At 34.7% G+C, this 23,586-nt stretch overlaps 1 protein-coding gene across 3 annotated transcripts in view; it reads right to left on the reverse strand.

Moving 5' to 3' along the window:
• The window catches only part of LOC114384910 (myosin-15-like), a 30,021-nt gene extending 7,084 nt beyond the window's left edge, over window positions 1-22,937 (reverse strand). Inside the window, exons 1-31 of one of the 3 annotated variants that reach the window (XM_028344745.1) lie at window positions 22,626-22,937; window positions 22,396-22,542; window positions 20,949-21,094; window positions 20,688-20,844; window positions 20,525-20,583; window positions 17,712-17,868; window positions 17,366-17,515; window positions 17,111-17,247; window positions 16,390-16,536; window positions 16,200-16,301; window positions 15,797-15,854; window positions 15,565-15,666; window positions 14,767-14,804; window positions 14,547-14,673; window positions 14,281-14,454; window positions 13,970-14,101; window positions 13,509-13,618; window positions 10,923-10,983; window positions 10,641-10,818; window positions 9,802-10,007; window positions 9,304-9,423; window positions 9,114-9,212; window positions 8,053-8,274; window positions 7,545-7,684; window positions 7,225-7,339; window positions 6,983-7,030; window positions 6,808-6,897; window positions 5,810-5,980; window positions 5,453-5,605; window positions 2,176-2,352; window positions 1,068-1,208 (exon numbers count right to left, since the gene is read on the reverse strand). In XM_028344745.1, the coding sequence (XP_028200546.1) occupies window positions 1,068-1,208; window positions 2,176-2,352; window positions 5,453-5,605; window positions 5,810-5,980; window positions 6,808-6,897; window positions 6,983-7,030; window positions 7,225-7,339; window positions 7,545-7,684; window positions 8,053-8,274; window positions 9,114-9,212; window positions 9,304-9,423; window positions 9,802-10,007; window positions 10,641-10,818; window positions 10,923-10,983; window positions 13,509-13,618; window positions 13,970-14,101; window positions 14,281-14,454; window positions 14,547-14,673; window positions 14,767-14,804; window positions 15,565-15,666; window positions 15,797-15,854; window positions 16,200-16,301; window positions 16,390-16,536; window positions 17,111-17,247; window positions 17,366-17,515; window positions 17,712-17,868; window positions 20,525-20,583; window positions 20,688-20,844; window positions 20,949-21,094; window positions 22,396-22,542; window positions 22,626-22,745 (3,984 nt within the window). In that variant the 5' untranslated portion in view covers window positions 22,746-22,937. Of the gene's footprint in view, window positions 1-1,067; window positions 1,209-2,175; window positions 2,353-5,452; window positions 5,606-5,809; window positions 5,981-6,807; window positions 6,898-6,982; window positions 7,031-7,224; window positions 7,340-7,544; window positions 7,685-8,052; window positions 8,275-9,113; window positions 9,213-9,303; window positions 9,424-9,801; window positions 10,008-10,640; window positions 10,819-10,922; window positions 10,984-13,508; window positions 13,619-13,969; window positions 14,102-14,280; window positions 14,455-14,546; window positions 14,674-14,766; window positions 14,805-15,564; window positions 15,667-15,796; window positions 15,855-16,199; window positions 16,302-16,389; window positions 16,537-17,110; window positions 17,248-17,365; window positions 17,516-17,711; window positions 17,869-20,524; window positions 20,584-20,687; window positions 20,870-20,948; window positions 21,095-22,395; window positions 22,543-22,625 lie in introns of those variants that run through there. The other 2 variants (XM_028344746.1, XM_028344747.1) reach the window with 2 other exon arrangements.
• Window positions 22,938-23,586: the final 649 nt, after the last annotated feature.

Consider the following 23,586-nt stretch of genomic DNA (forward strand, 5'->3'; position numbering starts at 1 on the left):
TGGCTCACTTCAGCTTTTGACCCTGTTTAACCAGGTACCAAATGCTAGTTATGTAACAATGATGATGCAGGTTCAGACATGACTAGAGTGATTTGCCCAATACAAGACCAGGGAAAACTGAATTACAAATAAGATAAAAATGCATATATATGCAGTTATGCTTTTATGTACAATTGATTAATTCTAGTGTCCTAGTTTGAAAAAATAAAACAGTATAGGTGCATGAATACGTGTCATGTCAGCTTTCAAGTTCAGCACCAGTCCCAGACGGCACACAAGTTTCACCAGTCAAAACTCAAGAAAATTATAAAACATCTCAGGTGAAAGCATATAACCACAAAAAGTTTCACTTTATTATACTGCCATTTACAGGGCTGTATAACATGAGTGGAATGAAAAGGAAGGTTTTCAAAAAAAATTGATGAAAGGTGCACAACAAATTTACAAAAAAATTAAACGTCCAGTGTGGAATTATGGATGTAGTACATAAGAATACAAGAAATGGACAAAATATACAATGAATTGACCAAACTCAGTAACAAAGACCATTGGAAAGAAAAAAAAAAAGGGAACCAAAACTGTTTGGCACATGACAGAAGGGCATGTGAGAGAGCGTCGAAGCTCTGATGAGGTGGCTGTCACCACCATTGTGTAGATTAGTGGACGGTGATGCTGGTGATGGGTCACCAGAGCTCTGGCGGCGGACAGCAGAAAATGCACCACAAAAGGCGAAATATTGCTGGAAAGAGGGACAACAAGCAGAAAAGTCCACTAGAATGTGGAAACAGTCACTGAAGACGGGAGACAAGCAGAAAGGTCCACCGGGGACAGCACGGGTTTTCGTTATCCCTCTCTCAAGAAGAACCTAAGCTCTAAATACCATATAACAAGGTTTATTGTGCAATGTTGTGTGTCAAGGATGACCACACTAAGCCTTTATTTATAATGAGCAAATAGGATCAGTATAGGATCAATCTAATGAGTAATAAGGACTAAATCACTAATTACTATCTAATCATAAATAACAGAATAATATGTAATCTTAACAGAAATAATACAGAACATACATGATTTTGCCGAAGTTTTCCCATGAGTGAATCCAAAAATTTGACAATGTTACTCCACTGACCACTTGATGATTGTTGGGGAATCCCACCAGGAGATCTAGATGATTTCCCCCCATGTAGTCCTCGTCCTGTTTTGGGAGCCTAATCAGACAACAGAAAATTTTAAAATTAAAACACACACAAACAATAACAAAATGTAGACAGTAAAACAAAACATTTGATACTTAAAATGTAAACTGGTGCAGGATCTAAAATCTAAAGTATGTATGTTATCATAAGTACCACTAATATTTTACCATTAATAGAAAGACAGACTGAATTCTGAAATTGTTGTTGAAAACACACGACACCATTGAAAAAACACAATCTCTAGAGTAATAATAGTAGCTAAATTACTACTGTCATGGAAGCAATGGATGAAATTAACAAAATTGGTTTTCAAAGTGGAGTAAGAAAATCAAAAAGTCAGAAAGAAGGCTTCCCTCCATCGTAAAATACCCTAGTTTTTATTCCTATAAGAACTACCTGTTTTCTGTCCTTCCTGCCATCACAAACGCAATGGAAAAACAAAACACTGAAATCAAATTTCACAGTTCATTGTACAAAATAACAAACAGCTTTGCAACCATAAACATAACAGTCATAACTTTTTCTTTACATTTCTCCACAAACAAAAACCCCTTATCTGCCCCCTGCAAACCCCTAATAATGAAGCTAAAGTTCAGACCATGCAAGAAAATCAAGTTGAACATCCAACATATAGATTTTAAATGGAAAAAGTTGACTGCAAGCAAATGGGTGCACCACTGATACTGCTAAAATACATTAAGCAAACATTAAAGCAATTCAAACTGACTCAGGAAACAATAGACTCAGTCAGAGATTTTGTTAGCCCCCCTCCTTAGATCCAGAAAAAAGTATTTGACAAACTGTCTTAGAATCAGATTCACTTCAAGATAAATCTTCTCGTGTGTGTTATGAGTTATGACCACAAGAATACACAGGAACCAAGACCAAAAGCACAATGATTCAACAACTGAAATGGTAGTTTAGCCACAAATAACATCTCCAAGGTATCAGACTATCAGCAAGGAGTAAGAAATGTAACCTGAATACATGATCCCAGAAGTGGAGAAAGCTCCTTTTTCAAATTGTCACGTAAAAGACCAAAAATCTTCTCTACACAAGCAGTTAGTTGTTGCTTAAAAAGTATAGCAGGATATCTTGCCTCCACATGCAATACACCATCATCATATCCAATAAACTTTAATGGAGATTTTGGTCCCTAGAAATACCACCAAAACTAAAATCAGGGGGAAGATACAAAACATGGCAGGCAACTTATGACTACCAGCATAAAGTGAAATTAAAAAATTAAAACAACCCATTATGGGAATAAATAAATAAATCAATCAACAAATTAAAAAAAAAAACAGAAATTACATAAACTTTAAAATAATCAATGCTATTCATAAAGAGACATCATTAATGATCTATAATGCTAAAAACAATGCCTCTCCATTCTTTGCATACCATAACATGAAGATGATACAAAATAGGTTAAGGTGGTTTGAACACATACACAGAAGGTCACAAGAGCCGTCAATTAAAAGAGTAGATTGCATTATTTAGTACCGTGAAAAAGAGGAGAGGGAGACCAAATGGATGCTGGAAGAAGTCATCAAGGGAGATCTCATACTAAATAAGATTCCTGAAATGATGGCTTTTAATTGTGCTGAATGGTGTTGTCTGATTCATGTAGCTTACCTCACCTAGTGGGATAAGGCTTTGTTATTGCCTTTCTTTGCATACCATAACATAAAAGTAACTATATTTTCTCTCACTTTCTTCAACATTTACATTTCTTTTGGTAGTCATAATTGCCATAATGTCAACAAGCTTTTGGAAAAATCATTCCCCACTAAACAGATGTAAGAGGATACGTTTTATGTTTCGTAGGCATCTGCCTATGAAGATACTATAATTCGATTATTGGTTAATCCAACTTCCTGTGCAGAATTAAATAAATACTACCAATGCAGGGACTTGAAAAAAGTTACATGATGTCACTTTTATAATATTTTGTACAGCTTATTTCTTTTTCAATAACCTACATTTTTTCCATTCACAAAAATGGTATGACATCTGTTTTTTATGTTAATTTGATGTCTTCACTTCATATTTAACATGCTTTTTTTGTTGTTTCTCGATAGATAATATCTTACCCACTTCTCTCATGATATTTTTTCCCTATCATCCATAAAAGAAAAACACCAATGACATTATCCAAAGGCCCTACAAAGCTTCCTTTTTTATTTATATCTATATCTATGTGTAGGCCCAGCTTAGTAACAAAGCTAACAATTGCTTATTCATTTCAACATTTCCCCAATGTCACTTTCATTTGGAGAAGGCTATTTGGTGTCTGGTGAATCCTTGGCATGTGCTTTCAATTTAGAACTTCTTTTTTATTTGCTTTAAGGTTTATCATGCATATAAAGGGATTAGACAGCTTGATTTGATTAAAATAATATAGATTGTCTCACAGGAGGGCACCTTATCCTCCACATTTTCTCGTTCTTCTATTTATAACTTTTCTTCTTTTACACCTCCACTCCAAAAAAGTTCACCCAAGAATGTGATTAATAAAAAAATCTGACTTATTATTTTCTAGTTTCTATTGTTCAGAAACGAACACAATTGTCATCATTATCGTTAGTGGCAAATTGTGCCATTGTCATCCAGTAATGGAGCGTTACTGCTGTTGGCCACTACAAGAAACTCAGCAACACATTATCTGATAGAGGTGGAACTAGCCCGTCTAATGATCCTTTACAAGGGATTGGAGGTCATATGACAAGGTCCAAGACTAAGAGGATGAAGTAAGCATGGCAAGGCCTGATTATAAAAATCAAAGAGGAAGACCAATGTGAATTAAGGGTTACACCTAATTGGATCACTTTCCTACAAATTGATGAAGATACTTTGACGCCAACTTGAAGAATCACTTTGGAAAGCCTAATTTACAAGACAAGAAGCATCCATGAATTGAGTTAATCAATTTTGGTGGACTATTAATATTTTGGAGGACTATTAATTTTGGTGGACAAGAATCACGCTCCTTTTTTATAACTTTGGTTCTACCGGCAGGTTGCAGTTAGGGTCAAGTTCCTTTCTTTTTATACCTGTTTTCAAGATGATCCTAAGTGTTCTCTTATTATTATTAAATTGAGCAAACAGCAACCAAAATCTCAGCAGAACAGCAGCCAAACCACAGACGATGGTGCTGTCATTGCACATTCACACCTCACTAGTCAGCCCTCCATTTTCAGGCCAAATCTTGATAGTCCACGCATATACTAGCCTAACTCACCCTATTTTTGAAAGATACACCCCTTTTCAGCCATTTTCCTTTTGGCCAAGCTCACCCCTTTGCAGTTTCCTCTGTTCTGCCTGACAGCTTTTCTTAGTCTATTTATGTTCTATACCAACCATCCTTCTGTCTTCCTTTTTTAAATTTTTTTTTCTGTCTTTCTATAATTATTATATTGTGGGTCTAACTTCTGATACAAGTGCTGCATGCACAGCTAGCTTTTATTGTGTCTATCTCTTTTTAAGCTTCTACCTTTTTTACTTTCCAATCTAAAACACTTACACAACTTATGACAATGCTTTCCTCTGTTTTTTGGGAATTGAATTCATTCCCTTATACCACATCTAATCAAGCGGTTCAAAAAGAGAGAGGGAGAGAGATGAGAGAACAGGACGTTTCTTAACTTCTGTAACTTAAATGACATATCTGAGGCATCTTTCTTTGTTTTGAGTTCCGTGCTGTTCTTCATACTTCATGGTTTCCCAGGTCCATTTATTTTTTGTTGCATTCCATTTTTTTAATATAATTTCCATCATCCTTTTCCTTTTTCTATTTCATTCATCTGTTCTCATTTCTGTCATTGTTACATTATTAGTGAATGTATTTTAGAATGACTTTTATTATTAACTATGAATATATCTTTATTTTTTATTTTAAGCATTTATATGTGTAAGTAATAAATTAATTATCATGTATCCATAGCTGTCATCCCACTACGTCGGCCACTTTGCACTGTTATCTAAGATGGATACACTATTTCTAAAAGCTACCTTATCATGTGCTGGCAAAACAAAATATATAAAAAAAAAGCTTAGTTACTTCGTTCAAAGTTTAATCTCAAGTAACAGTTCATTGTTCACCTATCTTCCTAGGCCATGTTCACCAATTAACAGCCCACACATTAATCAAAACCAAATGCAACTTAAACTAAGTGGATCATCACCCACATAGTCACAGAAAACTACATACATAGTGGAAGTAAGCAATTCTAATGTTAAACTAGATAACTCACATGCCCAGCCCGGCTGGTCAAACCAGATGATCCAGGATAACGTTGAGCAGTGGTAGTTAAAAAGCCATTTGAACGTAAGTTCCTCTGTAAAAGGCATAGAAGCGCGGAGGTATTGGACAGCCAATATGGTAGGATGATGTCATCCTCCCTAACCTGATGCAGATTGCACTCCAATAAATGAAACTCATAAAAAAATTTAAAACAAATATTCTACAAATTGGATACAGGACTACCAATGATAAACTATGCCAAAAGAAATTAGTCAAAACTCAATTCTAAATTCTAATTCTAAATATAAGACAAGCAACAAAAAGAAAATAACAAAGTGAGTTTTAAAAATGAAAGCATATCATCTACCTTTAGAACCTCATTTATGCCTTCGATTATGGAATCAAAAATGGTTGTGCGCTCAGATTCAAATGAATGCCAATGAAGTAGACATTTGTATATAATACGAGCTGCAATAGGTTTACCATTTTTGAATCCCAAATTTTCTTTTATGCATTTAGAGAGAAATTCATAGTTATCCTGCAAAATATAAAATATATGGTATCTATCAGCTTATGGTACACAATTATAGAAAAAGAAATGTTGCAGACAATTAGTTTATTACTGAGGTTAATAAAATTTGTCATCTTTGTTTTGGATTGATTTTTTAGTTTTTTCCTGTATTTACATCTAAGTCAATTGACTTCTTTCATTTTTCAAACATAGGTAATGACTCAGCCTTGGCATAAGACTTCTTTGTTGAAAGGATGACAGTAACACTGAATTTTCCTGGACAAATAATAAATTTTGCAACCACAAAATCCTCACCCACAATCACCAGTAAAGTAAGATTGGGGTAGGTATTTCTTAATGAAATTTTTGGAATTGGTCTCCACTCTCCATATCATAGTCCAATTTTGCTTCCCTTCAATTGCAACAATTACAGATGACCTTACTTGTAGAAATTTCTACAACTTCCATTTTACCCCTATACTAAACTGATCCTACCTAAGAAATACTTATTGCCCTCTTCTCATCCTCTGGGTTCCACAAGTTCTTCTTACAACTCTCATGCTAGCTCACAATTACAGTTGTGGTAAGTTCCAGAATGAAAATAGTGGCTAACATTAAGCATAATTTCATTCATTCTGCTGCCTGTACCTCCTATTTTTCTATCATGAGGAAGATATTTTCATTTCTCTTCATTTCTTCCAGATTGAGCATAAATATACCGCTCTGCCAACAATATTGGTGGCATTAAAAAAATTATCTTTTAAGCTTTTGCATTCACCTGAAATAGCAGAATGCCGAAACTAAAGGTGTAGGGTGTAAGATTTAGGACAGAACATAAATGCAACAGGATCTACCTGCTGCCTCTCTGCTGTTAACTTAGATCGCCGAGAGTCTGACAAGCCTAGTGTAAAAGGGGCAATAAGTTTTGTGGGTGTGGGTGACTCCTGCATAAAATCAGAGTAAATGAAAAAAAAAATGACTGTTTAGTGATCATTTCCAAAAGAGGAAGATGAGAAAGTAAGAGCTTACAAATATGGTCTTTCGTTCAGTACGGGAGGCGATTGCACTTGAGTATTTCTGTTGCAGAAAGAAAAATAAGTTAACTGATAATGCTACTATAACACAATTCTCAACACACCCAAGACAAAGTTATTAAAGATGTTATTTGCCCGAGAACATGAAACATGATAGGAAATTAATATCAGAGTAGAGGACAAAACAAACTAACGTATAACTATACTCTTGGAATTGTAATGCAAGGGGAAACTTACTTCTGATATTGACTTGGCAAAACTTGGACGGTTACTCTTAAGAAGAGGGGTACTTAAGGCTTTCTGACGAAGAACATGATTTTCATCCTCTAAACTCAATAGCTTTTCCTCAAGCCTACATTAAATACAATTATAGAAAAAATATTATTCTTTCAAGTAAGGTACCAAACACAAGCCATCAAAATCTACAGAAAATCTCAAACTCTAATGAACACAAACAAGAAAGAGAAGTGGAATACAATTACAGGAATACATGTAACACCATTCAGTAACTAAATCATTTTGTAGATTGGAAGAAAAAGAGGGGAAACAAAAGGCACCGTTTCACATTTTGCTCAAGTTGAGAGCACTTCTGTTCAGACTCTCTCAGTTTCTCCATGGTTTCATCCCGGCCTTTTTGAGCATTCATAAGCTCAAGCTCTAAGGTTGTGCACTTCTTTTCAAATGCACCCAATGAAACCTAGAAATACAAGACAAGGAAAGCAATACAATATAACTAAATTCACAAGAGAAAATAAGCAAACATGAAGTAACATAATGAAAGATGTTACTTCTTCAAACATAATTTTTTTCTTAATGCAACATCAACTAGTTTTAAAACAAATCATATAATAAGAAAAAAGAAGGATGGGGTTTATAAAAAAAACACAATCAAGAAGGTGAAACAACAGTTTGAAACTTTGTACTGTAATGAAAACTAGATTTTATAAAACGGAGAAGATCCAAAATCCTGCCAAGGGATTTATAAGGTGAGAATAACTAATATTTATTAGCCATCACAGTCAAACACACTCAATGGAACACATTCATTCAACAATAGTGAAGCACCTTTAATAGAGCATTTTCCTTTCGTAATTCATCCACTGCAACTAGCTCTCTTTTTAAAGCGGACTTTTCCTTTACTGACAATTCAAATTGATTTTGTAGAACAGCATTCTTGTTGCACTCATTAATTTTTGCCAACTTAGCTGCATCCAATTCAAGATTCAGAGCTTCTAACATCTTTTGAAGTTTGAAAATCTCTATTTTCTTAGCCTCTTCATTAGAAACCTGCATAATGAAGCAGAATCTTGAAAAGAAGTTCCATAAACTCTGTTTTCCAAAGCCTCTGTGCCAGATAATGACTGATGACAGGTAAGACATTAGGTCCACATTTCAGATAGTTGTAAGTAGGTATCACACGTAAACAGAGAATAGAACCAGCAATAATAAGAGACAAGAATAAAAATGATAATTAATGGTATGTAGCAGCAGAAAACATTATGTCAAAATTATCAGCTAGTCATTTAAAACATTTGAGTCCTATATATATAGAGAGAGAGAGAGAGGAGGGACCAAATTACACCAGGGTAACTTTGACAACGGTTACACAATTTTTATAACTTGATATAGAATGTGATTTACATTGATCCAACAGTTGAATTATATCTACATATTACTAGGATCAGTTGTGTCAAATTTTGTCAAAATTGAACAACAACACCAAGGTAATCAAATATATATTTAGTATATTTTGAAAATTTTATTATGTCAATTTTAATCTATATGAACAAGGTAGCAAATATTTTGGATCAATATGAAAATTTGCATATGTGATCTACGTGAAACGAACTTTCAATCAAATGGTGAGTTTTAAGAAAATATTATTCAATTGAAAGTTATAGAATGGTATAATGGTTATCAAAGTTACATCAATGTAATTTGATCCCTCCTATATATATATATATATATATATATATATATATATATATATATATAATGTTGACATCAACAACAGATAAATCTATAAGAGAATGTAAAGCAGCAAAAAAAAAAAAAAAACATGAGAAAGATTAAAATTAACAAGTATACAACCAATTCATAACATCATCAATTTTCTGAAGCAATACCCTCATTTTCTTTTCAAGATGCAAACGCCATGTGAGCTCTTCCAATTGCTTCTCCAATTTATTCTTGGCTAAACGGAGGGCACCAGCTTCATTTGCCTCCTGATAAAGATAATTAAAAAACAACAATAAGAACAATTTTCACTACTTTGGATGGGATCTTCCACTTTGTCTAAAGGAAAAAAAATCTTACTTGTTTAAGTCTACGTAGCTCTCTTTTTGCTTGTCTACACCGCCAAAGGCATTGTATTGCCACAATTGAAGCTTGATGTCGTCGGAAAGATGACCTAACCTTGGACATCCTCCAATAGGCCTACAATATTAATATTACATATGATCAATAAAATAATATAACAAAACTCTAACCGGACACAAAAGGTAAGCAAGTGAAAGTGAATGCGGTAACAATTGAAACCAAAGCAAATAATTCATTTTGTCATGCCCTGTAAACACGTGTAAAGAGAGCGAAATTCAAAACCAGGCAGAAAATTATGTTGTTTCATACAATCAACCAGCTTTACAAATAGATGTGCAAGGATTCAAAATTCCTAATGCAATTAAGTATTATTTGATAACTAGGATGACAAATGAAAAATGAAGTCAACTTTATTAATGTAATGAAGACAAGGAAGCCATGCTTTTGACCTGCTAAAAGTTCTACCACATATAATGCGTATCTTGCTAAAATTACCTGAATAAAAGTAGCAGCTCTATGTTCCTTTCCATGTAATAATCTTTGGCGAGTCACAAAACCTCGAACATGGGATTGTATGATAATAGCAGAAAAATAGAGCTTGAAGTAAGCATGCCTCACAAGCCACATGCGAATATATTTCTGAATAGAGATAGCCGCTGCTGTCTCCCTTTTAGCAGCATATATCTTTCGAGCAATGTATCCTACAAGTACAAAAAAACCTGTGACAGTCAAGCTAATGTCATAATAGAAGTAGTGACCTCTATATTTAATGCATTTGTAATTGTTAAATTTAGGGAAAGACGAAGAGAGAAATAGAGGGGGGGGGGGGGGGGGGGAGAGAGAGAGATGGAGTGGAATTGCTTAAGGGCAATTGATTGAGAGTACACTACTTAGGTTATGCAGAACATCTACATATATGAGACTATTAATAGACTAAGAAGGGACTATTTCCTAAGCAAAGAGTAAGCAGGTGCTATTTCTTAAGTATTTATTCCTGTGAAAACATTTAACATTCGATGCATGAATTCACTTGATTACAACAATTTGTGATTCCACTCAATTACAATGCCTTAAGAGAGTTGACTATGTGATAGTAAAAAATGTAGCCCATTGCACAAGCCTCCAACCTAGTAGGATACAGGAGGGTAGATGTATGCAACCTTAACCCCACAACCGGATAGACTTTTCCAGGACTTGAACCTATGTCCAACAAGTCACACGGCAACAATGTTTACCATTGCACCAAGGCTCAACCTCTAAGTGCAAAAGAAAAACAAACATTTTTACAAGAGTAGTATACAGTTGTAAATGCAAAAGGAAAAACAAAAACTAACCCCTGCAGCATGCCTGAAGAGAAAATGCAGCAGCTCTGGCTAAGATGAAATCCCTGTGAGCAATAAATGTCCTCAGTCGGCGCTGAATGTACTTTGCAGCATTGTCTAAAACTTCAGCACGTCTTGAGTCCAAAATGCCAATTTGGCCAGCCCTGAGAAATACTTTGGTCCTACCCAACTGAATCATGACAAAAAATATAATCATTATTAACACACTTAGGCTTTTATATCCCTCCTTTGTTTGTTAACAACAGCTGCAAACACAGTTCCTAGGATGCACACCTGAAAATTCTCAAGCTTGAGCTTTTGCAAAATTTTCTCAGTTGCCGCTTTATCATCATAACTATCAACACAAGAGGTTTTATTAAATAAGAAGCTCAAATTGTTGTACATGAATTAAAATGAATGTCAAATAGAAAATAATGATCCATGCCAGAAAAGGATAAAATATTTCAGTAAACACAACTTTTCGATTACCAAATGATGATAATGATAATCTCCAAATAAGCAGATGTAAAACCAAGTAGCTATTTCTTTCTTTCAGAAATTCAGTTCAGCTAATTACAAATTTACAACCACCAACAATATTACACATATCCTAAGCTATATTTTGTAACGAGAACAGATTGGTAGGTTCATCCAGATGGTCCAGACTGCCCAGTAGTTCTTTAGAACAGCTTTAAAAAATTGTTGAATAACCAGGTAAATAAGTCAATTAGGACCAAATTTGAGAACCACTGGAAGTTTTTACATAAGTGTATCAAAGGCCCCCACTTCTCTCCCTCAAAATTGAGTACAGGGGCAATGTAGTTGTGTAGGGACTAAATCCCTCAAGGTCAAAAGTTCATTACCTAGAAAATATAAATACCAGGTTTTAATCCCTAATAATGTCGCATAGCTTCCTGCCTCAAAAATGCTATTGCGGGATACCCACTATCTGAATTTTTTATGTAGCTGTGCGGAGAGAAGAGAGAATATACATTGTTGGAGTTCAAGAAAGTAACCAAGCATTTCTAGAGACATAACAGAAGAACAGCACTTGTTGGAAAGTAGAGAGACACTCGCCGAAGACAGCAGAGCCACTCGCTGGAGATACCAGAGTAACCAGGCGCAATCAGTGGAGTAAATAGCAACAGTCACAAGAGAAGACAGAGGTAGCAGTGACGTTTGAGAAGAGGTGGAGCGAAACGACGAGAGGCAGGGTGAGGTTTGGGAAGAGATGAGAGAGAAGTGAGGCCTGGATCGATACATTATAAGCCAATATTTTTTTGACAAATGAAACCCCAAAATTAACCCCACATATAGCCCTAACATATCTGTTCAGAGGTCATTCTTGGAGTGGTCCCACAGCACTGCTATCCTGTCCGCGACAGCAACTATTGAATCCACAACAGCCACTACACTTAACCGCTCGGCTACAGAGCTGTAGTGCCAGGGGCCACTCCACACCGCTATGCGCACTATTTAAAACCCCGATAATTATAAGTTATAACTTTGATATGGCTAAGACTGGTTCAATTTCAGTCAAACCCTTGACTCCCACCCTGTTAAATATATAAGGCTTAGGTATTGTTAAGATATCTTGATTTTATATGTTCCTATTTTCTTGTTTACCTATTTTATTTAGTTTTCTTAGATAACTTCATCATATTATTTAGCTTCCTTACATATCTAGATCATAACCCTAGTTTCCTTATATAGCTTGATCATTAGGAATCAAATCAGACTTTGTATATATAAACAAGCGTACAAATTGCTCAGCAACAATGTTGTTAATGGCGGATGACAGTTCATGGCGGAAAGCCAAAAATCCGCTATAAAAATATGGCGGATGGCATAGCGGAAAATGACGGATGTCATGGCGGACAAAAAAAAATATACATATATATAAACTCATTGAAATTGAAAAAAACAAGAGGACTAAACAGAAAAAAAAATAAAATTGTGGTGTCAAATAGGAAAAAAAATAAAAATGGGACTGTCAAAAGTAAAAAAAGGGTGTCAATTAGCAAAAGGAAAAAAAAGCTGCAGACACAAAAAAGGGGTGTCAAACAGCAAAAACAAAACAAAAAAAAATTACAGCTTGCGCACCACTTCGCAAAGGCCGCGATGTTCACTGCCTTCGTGCGCGTCGTCGCCGCCGTTCGTGCCGGTGCTTGTTGCCGCCGTTCATGCCGGTGCTCGTCGCCGCCCTTCGTACCGGTGCTCATTGCTGCCGTGGGATCGTCGCTGCTGGCTGCGTTCTGCGTGCAGGGGGTCGCGGCTGGGTGCGGGGCATCGCTGCTGGGTGCAAGGGTTGAGCTTTTAGTTGGAGGAGGGCTGCATTCTTATTGAGAGGGGAGGGTTGTGCTTTTGACTAAGTTACCGGGTAGGGTTGGGTCGGGTCAGCCCAACTCCTACCGCGGAAAAAAACAAAAAAAAAACACTATTTTCCGCCATGGCGCCGCCATTCGAAACCCGCCACGCCACCGCTATTTGGTGGCGTTTTTTCAAAAAACCGCCACGCCTTTCTGCCATGGCGCCGCCATGGCCGCTTTTTAACAACACTGCTCAGCAATATACAAGAAAAATCATTCATTCCATCTCAATAGGTACATAAAGTCAAAGAGACAGAACAGAAATACTGAAGCTAAGATGATATTGATATGATTTAATGATAATAAAAAGTGTTATAAAACTCCAACCTAATAATCTCATTTATACTAATGAGTACTAATACTGCTGGTACAAGCCCAACAAAATAGACTTCTAGGACAGAGACATAGCTGAAACGTTGGCCATACGAAAACACAGAAAATCATGGAATACAAGTTATAGTGTCATTTAACACTTAACAGGTAACTCTTAAAACTAATTTAATGAACTCACCTTCCATCCATAAATTCAGGGGCTATTAACCCAAAGCGATCTACAAACTCAGAGTAAGTTCTTCGAGTGGGATAACCTGCCAGACTTATCCGAACAGCTTCAAGGACACCCTAAATAAAATAGAGATATGTCATAAATGAGATTCTACTAGGTAGTAAAACTGGAAGATAAGCATGTGAATCACAGCCATCTTATTTCCAACAAAATTTGAATCAAGCCAATTTTTCACGCATGTAAACATGTAGTTGGAAGTGCACAAGTTAAAAAATGAAAAACTATTATAAATTATACCTTATCACCACCAACAAAAATTATTGGCTAAAAAAGAAATTGCCATAACATTGATAATGTAACCAATAAGACAGCAACCAGGGTAACAGTATACAAATATACATATTGGCAATCTATGTGTCTCTTTCAACAGCTACAATTAAAGGGTTAAGAACATCTAAATTACTAACCCCACAGCGTAACTGGTGTATGACGCTTGCATTTTCAAATATCTGTGGTCGATTCAAAGAATTTGGTTTCACACATCGTATGTAATGAGGCTCTGTCGAGTTTAGGGTCTCCATTAGTGCTTGAAGTTGTTGCTGAGTACACACGGACAAGAAACCCACCCCCCACCCCCCAAAAAAAGAGATCAGAGACATGAAACTGATGTTCAAATATTTAACTTATACAAATTAGTATTATTATGCTCTACTAGTTAAAAAAAAAAAAAAAATATATATATATATATATTGTGTGTGTAAAAGATGGAGATCTACACCTTAAATCTGGCAGCTACTGAGGAAAACTTGTATGATGATCTTGAAGATTCTTCTGGTAGCAAGGGAAAAAGACCAGAAACGAAAGGGCATTTTGAAGAAGATAATAGGTTGCAATGTTCTACTACAACATAATCACGATTTTTGTCTAAAAAGGTATCTGTATGATAAGTGACCTACATAAAACAGTGAAAGATCTCTTTAAAAATTGTAACATTATATCAAAGATGTGTATGATTCAGGAGAAAATACAGGAACACATACTCACCTTTCCAGCATAATGAGAAATGGTAAAATCAGTTTGTGAAAATTTTTCCTTTCCCAACCTAGGGTGAGAGCGGAAATGCTGAAACAACTTGGTTGAGAATGTTTCATGCGTCGATTTTGGAAACATACTGCAATGAGAAGAAATTCAGGATGAAGGCTGAATTTACAATAGATATAAATAAATACACACCAATATTCATATTTAAGAACTCAAACTGTACCAAGCTTCATCCAACAGAGCAATGATGCCAATGGGTTTCTGCAAAAGAATGCAATAATAAGTCTACAGGAAACTGAAGCTAAAGGCATACATATAAATTGAAATCAAGAGAAAACAATGTATACATCAGTAACATGCACACATTAGCATTGCACCACCACATGAAACTATATCTCTTTATATTGGCATAATCAAGATTACCCTATATAAGTATGTCTTAGCAATTTATTTGCTAAAAAAAATATCTTGTGAGAGATCCTATTAGAGTAGGAGTAGAATTACTCCCTATTCTGTTGTAACTACAGTTAGCTATGTTAGTTGTGTTAGTTTGCTTCAACTAACCTTAGGTTAGTTAACAGTTACTATTGTTAGCTGTTATAACTGTTTAGCTCTAGTATAAATACTAGAGATGTAACTGCTTTCAGTTGAGTGGGTTAATATGAAAACTCTTTTCAGAAATCTGATATTTTCTCTCTTTTCATTTTCTGAAATCCTTTTAAATCCAAGACTTGGGGCATAGGATCAGACAAAATGGTTTTGACATATTTCTGACTAACTGAGTAGCTTCCTTCTAATACAGATCTTGCAATTTCCGTATCTCTAACCTGATGTACTTGTTCATAATTCATCATATACCATTATTTCAGACCTCTATATTCCCCTTATGCCATATACTATGCATGAAAACAGGTCATATACGAAAATGTATAATACTACATGGCAAGGTTGGCACGTAGATTTTAGGATTAGTTCCACCCACAAAGGCAAAAGAATATTAAAAGAACAAAAAAATACAAACCTTTTCAATTAAATCCAAAACATCTTGGTTATCTACAAATTCAATGTAACTCCAGTTAATCTCTTCTTTGCCATACTCTTCCTGCTCCATCTTGAATACATGCTGGAAATAATGATAAGAAATAGGAGTTACAAGAAAAGGAGAAAGAAAAACAACAACAATTCAAATTAAGGCAACAAAACATTTGACAAACTTAGTGAATGCAAATTAAAATACAATAATACATGGATACCTCGTTAAAATGTTGCTGAAGCTTTTCGTTTGCAAAATTGATGCAGAATTGCTCAAAACTGTTGGAAGTGAATGTTATTGGGATGAGCAAAACAATCATATTGAAAAGGTCACCAATTCAACAAAGAACTGTGGCAGGCAAATCAAAATCTAATAATGGGAATACAAAGAAAAACAATCCATGCATGATACTAAAGAAAAATCTGAGTATTAAGCATTCTCCTCTGGTGAAAGTACAAGTCTACAATAGATGAAAGAGGAACTGCAGAGAAGTGACAAGAATCCAAGAATGTTCCAGAACATAAAATACAGTGAACCTACTCAGTTTTACTCTCCACAATCCACATACACCCACAAAAGGGGAAAAGAACTCCTAAAAGTGACAAATAATAAAACCAACATACCTATTATCCTTAAAGCATTCAAAACCATAAATATCCAAAACTCCAATCTGTATCTTGGAATTGATATCTTGCCCAACAGACCTATTGATCTTAGCAACAAGCCTGGTAGAACAGAATAAAAAAATTATCACCCTTAACAACAATGCATAATAAAAACTATATGCCGATTTTGAATTGACCACCTGCATACCAATCAAATAAACGGGCATATACAGTTTTTGCCAAAGCATCACGGCCAGCAATAGCAGCATTGCAATCAAGGGCCTTGACAATACTTCCTTCACGAGTTTGTATTGAACGAGTACACAATGTTGCCAGCAGTAGGTCTACATCACAACTAGTGAAGTAAAAAAATAAAAATAAGCCATCCAGTTCAGAAAAGGAAAAAAATCTATAAAATTATGACCACCAATTACATCTTAAAAGAGAAACAACAATAATCCAATTCATTTGGTATTCCTATCATTTCTATGATACTACAGAAAAATAGCATAGCCTGTTGATGGATAAACTCAATTTTTTTATTGGACCTCTTGTTCAGATAAATATAATTATTTAGACTTGGAATTATTTAAGCTCAAATTTTTAGTGGACCTTTTGTTCAGATATATATAATTGTTTTAAAATTATATAATATAGGTATGCATCCTTAGCACTACTAAGTCATTGCTGTATATAGAAATTTTTCCATTCCCTTATTTTTCTACCAGACTATAGTTGCATACAGTTTCAACATCATCTACATGATCATGCAGCCAGAAATTAATATATCAGCATCATAAAATGTTTGCAGATTTAAAAAAAATTGTAATAGAGTTTCGCGTGCAAACTTGAAGCAAATGAAATTCAGCCAAGTTATGATTCATTTTATGAACACAAGATTATTAAAAGAATATAGATAAATCACATACATGAAAAGATCAGCAGCCATCTGCATATGAAATCTTGATTTTTCATCCTTTATTACCGACGAGTCATGCTCTTTTCCAGGAGAAAATTCAATGTTTCCCAAATGTAAAATTGCCGCTAAGACACGAAATATGGCTTCCTGATAACGGAAAGAAGGGATGACTATAAGTAAAGCTCTGGCCATCAATAAAGCTATCCATTAAATGACAAAATCATGCAATAAAACAAGAGCTACACTGAAGAAAACAATATTACACCTGATCCTCGTAACTGATGCCAACAATATCCATTGCCCTCCTCGTCTTCAGGTATTCTTCGGCATTGCTTACACCATCTAATTCATAGACTTTACTTTGATTTAGATAGTGGAAGTGACTTGGATGTCCTAACTTATACTTCTCTGCATCCTAAAATGAGGCATCCCAATTATAAAATATAACACTCAATACTCTGACCATGATATTAGGAAAATCATAGCCTGCACATGCTCAATGCAAACTATCACACTATGGTGCAGTACTAACCCCACCCCTCTCCACCCCAAAAAAGAAATATATATATATATATATATATATACAAAAGGACTCAAAATAAATTAAATACCCTTTCACATGCACACAACTGATAAAAGCAGTGATAATTTCTCTCTGGATCTGTTAGCTGCACTACGCGTGATCTTTCCAGTAAGTAAGTTCTAATTGCAGCACCAGATATACTACCATTTGAATCAAACTGAATTTCAACAAACTTCCCAAAACGACTGCAACAAAAAAACATAGTAATAATGAGAGGCTGTGAGCAATAATAATTTCTATGGAAGAGTACATTACAGATTACACTCATTAACTGTAAATACTTTTAGAAGAAAAAACATAAAATGAAGTCAAAACAACCCAAACGATACAGAAAGCATAATAGTCCACCAAATATGTTCATATTCCAAAACCTATATCATCTTTATGAAGCTCAACCACTCCTCTTGCTTGGAAATTTTCAATACCAATACCTCCCTAACACTTGTACACAGTGGCAGATCCACATGGAGGGTAATGAGAGCAATTGTTCCCACAAAGTAAATTTTTTACTTGAATATATTGAATAAATATTTTTTTTGCCCCATAAAAAAATAGATCTTGCCCCCACAAGATAATTTTTTTAATAAGATAAATGTAAATAATTGTAAAAGATAAAAGAGAGAATAAATTGATGCTAATTTTACCCACTTTATCCTTTTAAATTTTACTGTTTTTAATTTTTTATTACCATTTTTAATAAAGCTTATATAATTTTTTGTTTGAGAAAATATTAGACTATTTTTTTCACCCATTGAAAAAAATTTCTGGATCCACCACTGCTTGTACAACATGTGTCAAACACTTCCCATTACATGTCCAACTAAAAAAATTATTAACTTGGATACTTAAGCTGACACTTCCACATGAGATGACATCTCCATATGAATGGACATTTCAAGACAGTAGTATTATAAATATTATAAAACAAATATATTGAATTTCTTTAAGCATTCAAAAAATTGAGATTAAAACACAATAAAAATGTTAAAAAGATGGTGTCACCCTTTATTTTTTGCAAGGCTAAGAAAATTGTTTCAAGAAAGGTGAATATAACTTTTTTGAAATATATAATTCATCTTGTTTTGGATTCTTTTCTTTGCTAAAGACATACAAAGTGCTTATATTGTAAGTTGGGGGAAGTCCCCTCAATAATTGGTGTTGACATAGAAGGAGGAGGATGCCAACGGTGATAAACAAATAGAAGATTGAAAAGCCGTGTTATCAATGGCAGATTATGGCAGCAAGCCTATGGTGGACAAAACAAAAATTATATAATATATATATATATATATATATATATATATATGTTTGCTAATGTACACGGGCTTTTTTTTAATTAGAGTATGTTAGCAAACTACATAGTGGATGTATTTTAAGATAATCCCTGGTTATAATTTGCTAACTACTTCAAGTTAAAAGCACTGTTGCAGCAGTCATGCCGTTGTTCGCAGCCAAAATCGCACCCTATCACAGAATTGCAGCATTCGCAGTCGCGATATGAGTCTAGGGTTAGGGGGAAGAAGATGACACTAAACGTTGTCTTTTTGGTGGCAGGTTTAGTTTTTTAATGAGATGCCAAAACACACCCTTTCACTTATTGGTTTTTTTTAGTTTGTGGCCAAAACACACCGTTTTACTCTCTACCTATTACCCCCCCCCCCCCCCCCAACGATTTTTTAATTTGTTCCCAAAGCACACTGTTTTACACTTTCACTCTCTAACTTATTAACCCATCCCCCCACACCTTCGAGAACAGAAGTTGTGCACACAAATACTCCCACCCTCTCAACCCCAACCCCACCACACCACCTCATACCCTTTCCGGAAGCACTTCTAGAGGTGCTTAAAACCAATTGACACAAAGTGAAGTTACCCAACAAATATATAAGCTGCGCTGAGGCAGGCAATGTGGGACTTCCTAACACCCCTTCACAAATGCCTGCCAGAACAACAGGAGAACCTACTAGAATAGATGAGAACCAAGATGGGCTATAGGCTCTAGTACCATGTTAGCATTCAGCTTAAAACCAATTGGCATTAAGTGAAGTTGTTCAACAGATATATAAGTTACACCTCAAGAGTTGAGGCAGGTGATTTGGGACTTCCTAATAAACAGTGGTCATCCCACTACCGCCATCCTGCTAAAGCATTTTTGGAGGGCAGCTGCTATGTGCCGCTATTATGTATTATGGTTTTAAGTTTTAACAAAGGGCATTCAATTGATAAGATAGCATGGTGTGGGTATTTTCATCTACATTGGCTCTAATACCATGAAATCAAAAATATTTAGTGTTTCTTTAATAATGGATTGTACAAGACAACAAGCTATTGGTCCCTATTATATAGTACACTTAGGGCATGTTTGGTTTAGCTTATTTTGGAGAAATAATAACTTTTTTATAAAGGGATTCTAAAAAAAAGGAAATTATTTCCAAGACAATAGTTTTCGCCAAACAAGCACTCAGATATAAAAAAGGAAAACAAAAAAATCCCCTAAAAGTCAGCACTGCGAATCAGCCTAAAAGCTACCCAAAGTAAAAAAAAAAAATAGGAATGAAGAATCCCTCTTCAACCATTGCCCTTTGGATTAAGTACTAATTGAAAAATGTCACACATTTAGAAAATGGTTTCAACAAATTGTTTCCATAAAACTCAAATCCAGCTTAGGATGCTCTTGATATATACAAATAGTGTCAGATCATAAGATGCCCAAACATTAAAAATTCCAAGCATATTTGTTAAATAACCTAGAATATTGCATAAGATTGTAAAGAAGATGAGACACAAGCATTGGAGCCAAAAATAATAATTAATAAACACAAAAAAGAGAACCAAATTCACCTTGAATTGTCATTCCTAACAGTTCTTGCATTACCAAAGGCCTCTAAGAGTGGATTGGACTGAATCAAGCAAATTGAAATTAGCATCCCATGTTGATACTAAATAGCAAATGAAACTTGGAAGTAAATTAATCACATTTTGATTGAGTTCAAGAATAGTTTACTTCAAGAACTTGCTGTTCCACTGTTCTTTCATCACCAGCGGCACGTCCACCAACAAAGGTAAGATACTGCATAATCAATTTTGTTGTTTCAGTTTTTCCAGCACCACTTTCACCGCTGACCAAGATAGATTGACTTTTACCTTCATTCATCATTGCTCTAAATCATGACCAACAAAATCTCACTAATTCACAACATAAAATGGCAAATAGTAAAAAAAAACAATTGAAAATATGATACAAACACATTAAATGTACACTAACCTATAAGATGCATCAGCAACGGCAAAAACATGTGGGCTAAGCTCACCCAATGGAGCCCCCTTATATTGCTCCATCATATGGGAATCATATAAATGAGGAAGCTTTGTGAAGGGATTAACAGCTATTAAAATGCTCCCTGTATATGTCTAGAAAAGACAAACAAGTCAGGCAAAGAGCATAAAATGAAGGTCCACATAGAATACAAAATTGTTCACAATTAATATTAGCAACCGCGCATGCATTAAATTTAAAATCAAGAAAATCCATTCACGGAATCCCTAAAAAGAATACTGAAGTTTTAAAACCTACAGTTTATATTTATTAGTTTATAGATTTGAAATTGATTATTCCAGTACATGCTACCCAATCATTATGTCACGCACTTGTCAAAATCATCAATACAACTCCTCATAAACAAAAGCAATAATCGAATACAAAAAGTAACAAGAAAGTATATAGTATGGATCTATTTAATTTCCTTCTCATTTTTTGGTTTTAAAAATTTTTTTAAAAAAAAAAAATCTACACTGCTCAGCAATCAATTTCTCATCCAAAATCTATTAGGTTTTGAAATTTTTTCCCAAAACAAGTATTTTGAAAGCCAAAAAACAGAAACAACTAGGAAACATATTCTCATCCTCTTGTGTTTTGTCATTGTAGCTCAAAGGTGAGTATCATCTGGAGTGGACTTGGTGTTGGTGGAACCTAGTCCAGAGGTGTTCGTGCTGGATTTGCATAAGATTTATTCGTGATTTCAAAAACTATTTTTTTTAAAATAGAAATCAAACACACCCTATATATCAGTTGTCATACAATTAAATGTCTGTGTTTTAAATTTCAGAAAAATTGATGCCAAATCATTGAATATGATCACGGTGTATGCTTAAACTAATCTCAGCTACACATTTTACATCAGACCATACTTCACCACAGTGTGTGAAATTGAGTTTACTATATATATATATATATATATATATATATATATATATATATATAATCATACTTGAGAGAAATCCAAAGCTGCAAAAAACCTTAAAACAACAGTTCCATATAAGAACTCCATTTTCCAATAATAAAGAGAATAAGAGATATCTATCTACATTGATAACAGTCAAAGCCAAAACCCCTAGTCAACCGCAATTGACCATCTACCAACTAACTCAAACCAATCTATTAACTAACACTACATAGGTATCAATGAGCGCATATCACCTCCGAAGATTGAACAACACTAACAGTCAAAGCCTAAACTGCTAGTCAACCGCAATTCAATATCTAGCAACTATCCAAAACCAATCCATCAATTAATTAACAGTCACATAGATACCATTGAGCGCATATCTCTTTCGAAGATTGAACAACACTAACAGTCAAACCCTAAACCTCTAGTCAACCACAATTCAACATCTAGCAACTAACTCAAACCAATCTAATAATTAACACTCACATAGATATCATTGAGAGCATATCTTCTCCGAAGATTGAACAACACTCCTGGCTCGTTCAAGTACGCCAGCCTCGTCATATCTTCGAATCCTCCATGCTCCTCTTCATCCGCATCCCTCGGAAGCAGCTTCTCCGGCGAAGCATAAACCTGCACCACCACCACCGAAACTCAAATTATCATCAACAATTAAATTTAAATCTAAATTTCACAACAACTATAAGCTCACTCACCTTCTTGCCGGAATCGGTGACGAGCAAGAGGCGGTTACCGTCGGAATCGAGCACTTCGGCGGCGAGCCAAGCCGAATCGCGGTCCTCAAGCCAAACCTTGGAGCCGTGGCGCAGACTCATGGCGTCGGTTACACAACTGCGAATTGCGAAGGGAAGAGCGAAATTGAAACCCTAGAATTGCAGAGACATGCAGAGAGAGGAAAGGAAAATGTTGAGTTCCCGCTCGAAGAAGAGTGGGAGACTATTGAAACTTGAAAGTCAAAAATCAAAAATGGCGAAACGGCTCTGGATTGGGTATTTATATCGCGGTAGATACGACACGTCACCCATTGGAACTGTGTGTAAATTCGTTTTCGACTACTTTTCACTTTCGTTTCAACTTGCAACTTGCGCTCCTGTCTCTTACATTGCGGTTCAAAATTTATTGCTATCGCAGTCACAGCTAACGAAATTTCGAAAATAATAATAATTGAATTTTCAATAATTAAAAGATTTAATTTAGTTGATTGAACGCTGTCCTTGAATTATTATAAATTTCTGATATTTTTCTTTAATTCCAATCAATAAAAAAAAGTTTAACTTTCAATAAGCTACTAATGTTAATTTTTTTTAAATAATTATTAAATAGTTAGTAATTATATCATATATAATTGTGTATAGAGAAAAAAGATGTAGTAACAATATACAATAGTTTTAAACTATTATTGTTATTTAATTATAAAAATATCATATGATAAAATGATTGATTTTATGATAATTGTTTCAAAAGAAATGAATATATGATTGATTTTATGATAATTATCTCAAATGAATGGTGATTTATTTTTGGTTGATAATTGTTAAAAAATTTACAATGACAATGTATTGTTAATACATTCTTGTTTATATTAAAAATATATTATATATGTTTTACGTTATATATACATTTTAATTGAATTCTAATTCTAATAATAAATATATT

This window comes from Glycine soja, chromosome 14, assembly GCF_004193775.1.
Source record: "Glycine soja cultivar W05 chromosome 14, ASM419377v2, whole genome shotgun sequence".
Lineage (NCBI taxonomy): Eukaryota > Viridiplantae > Streptophyta > Magnoliopsida > Fabales > Fabaceae > Glycine > Glycine soja.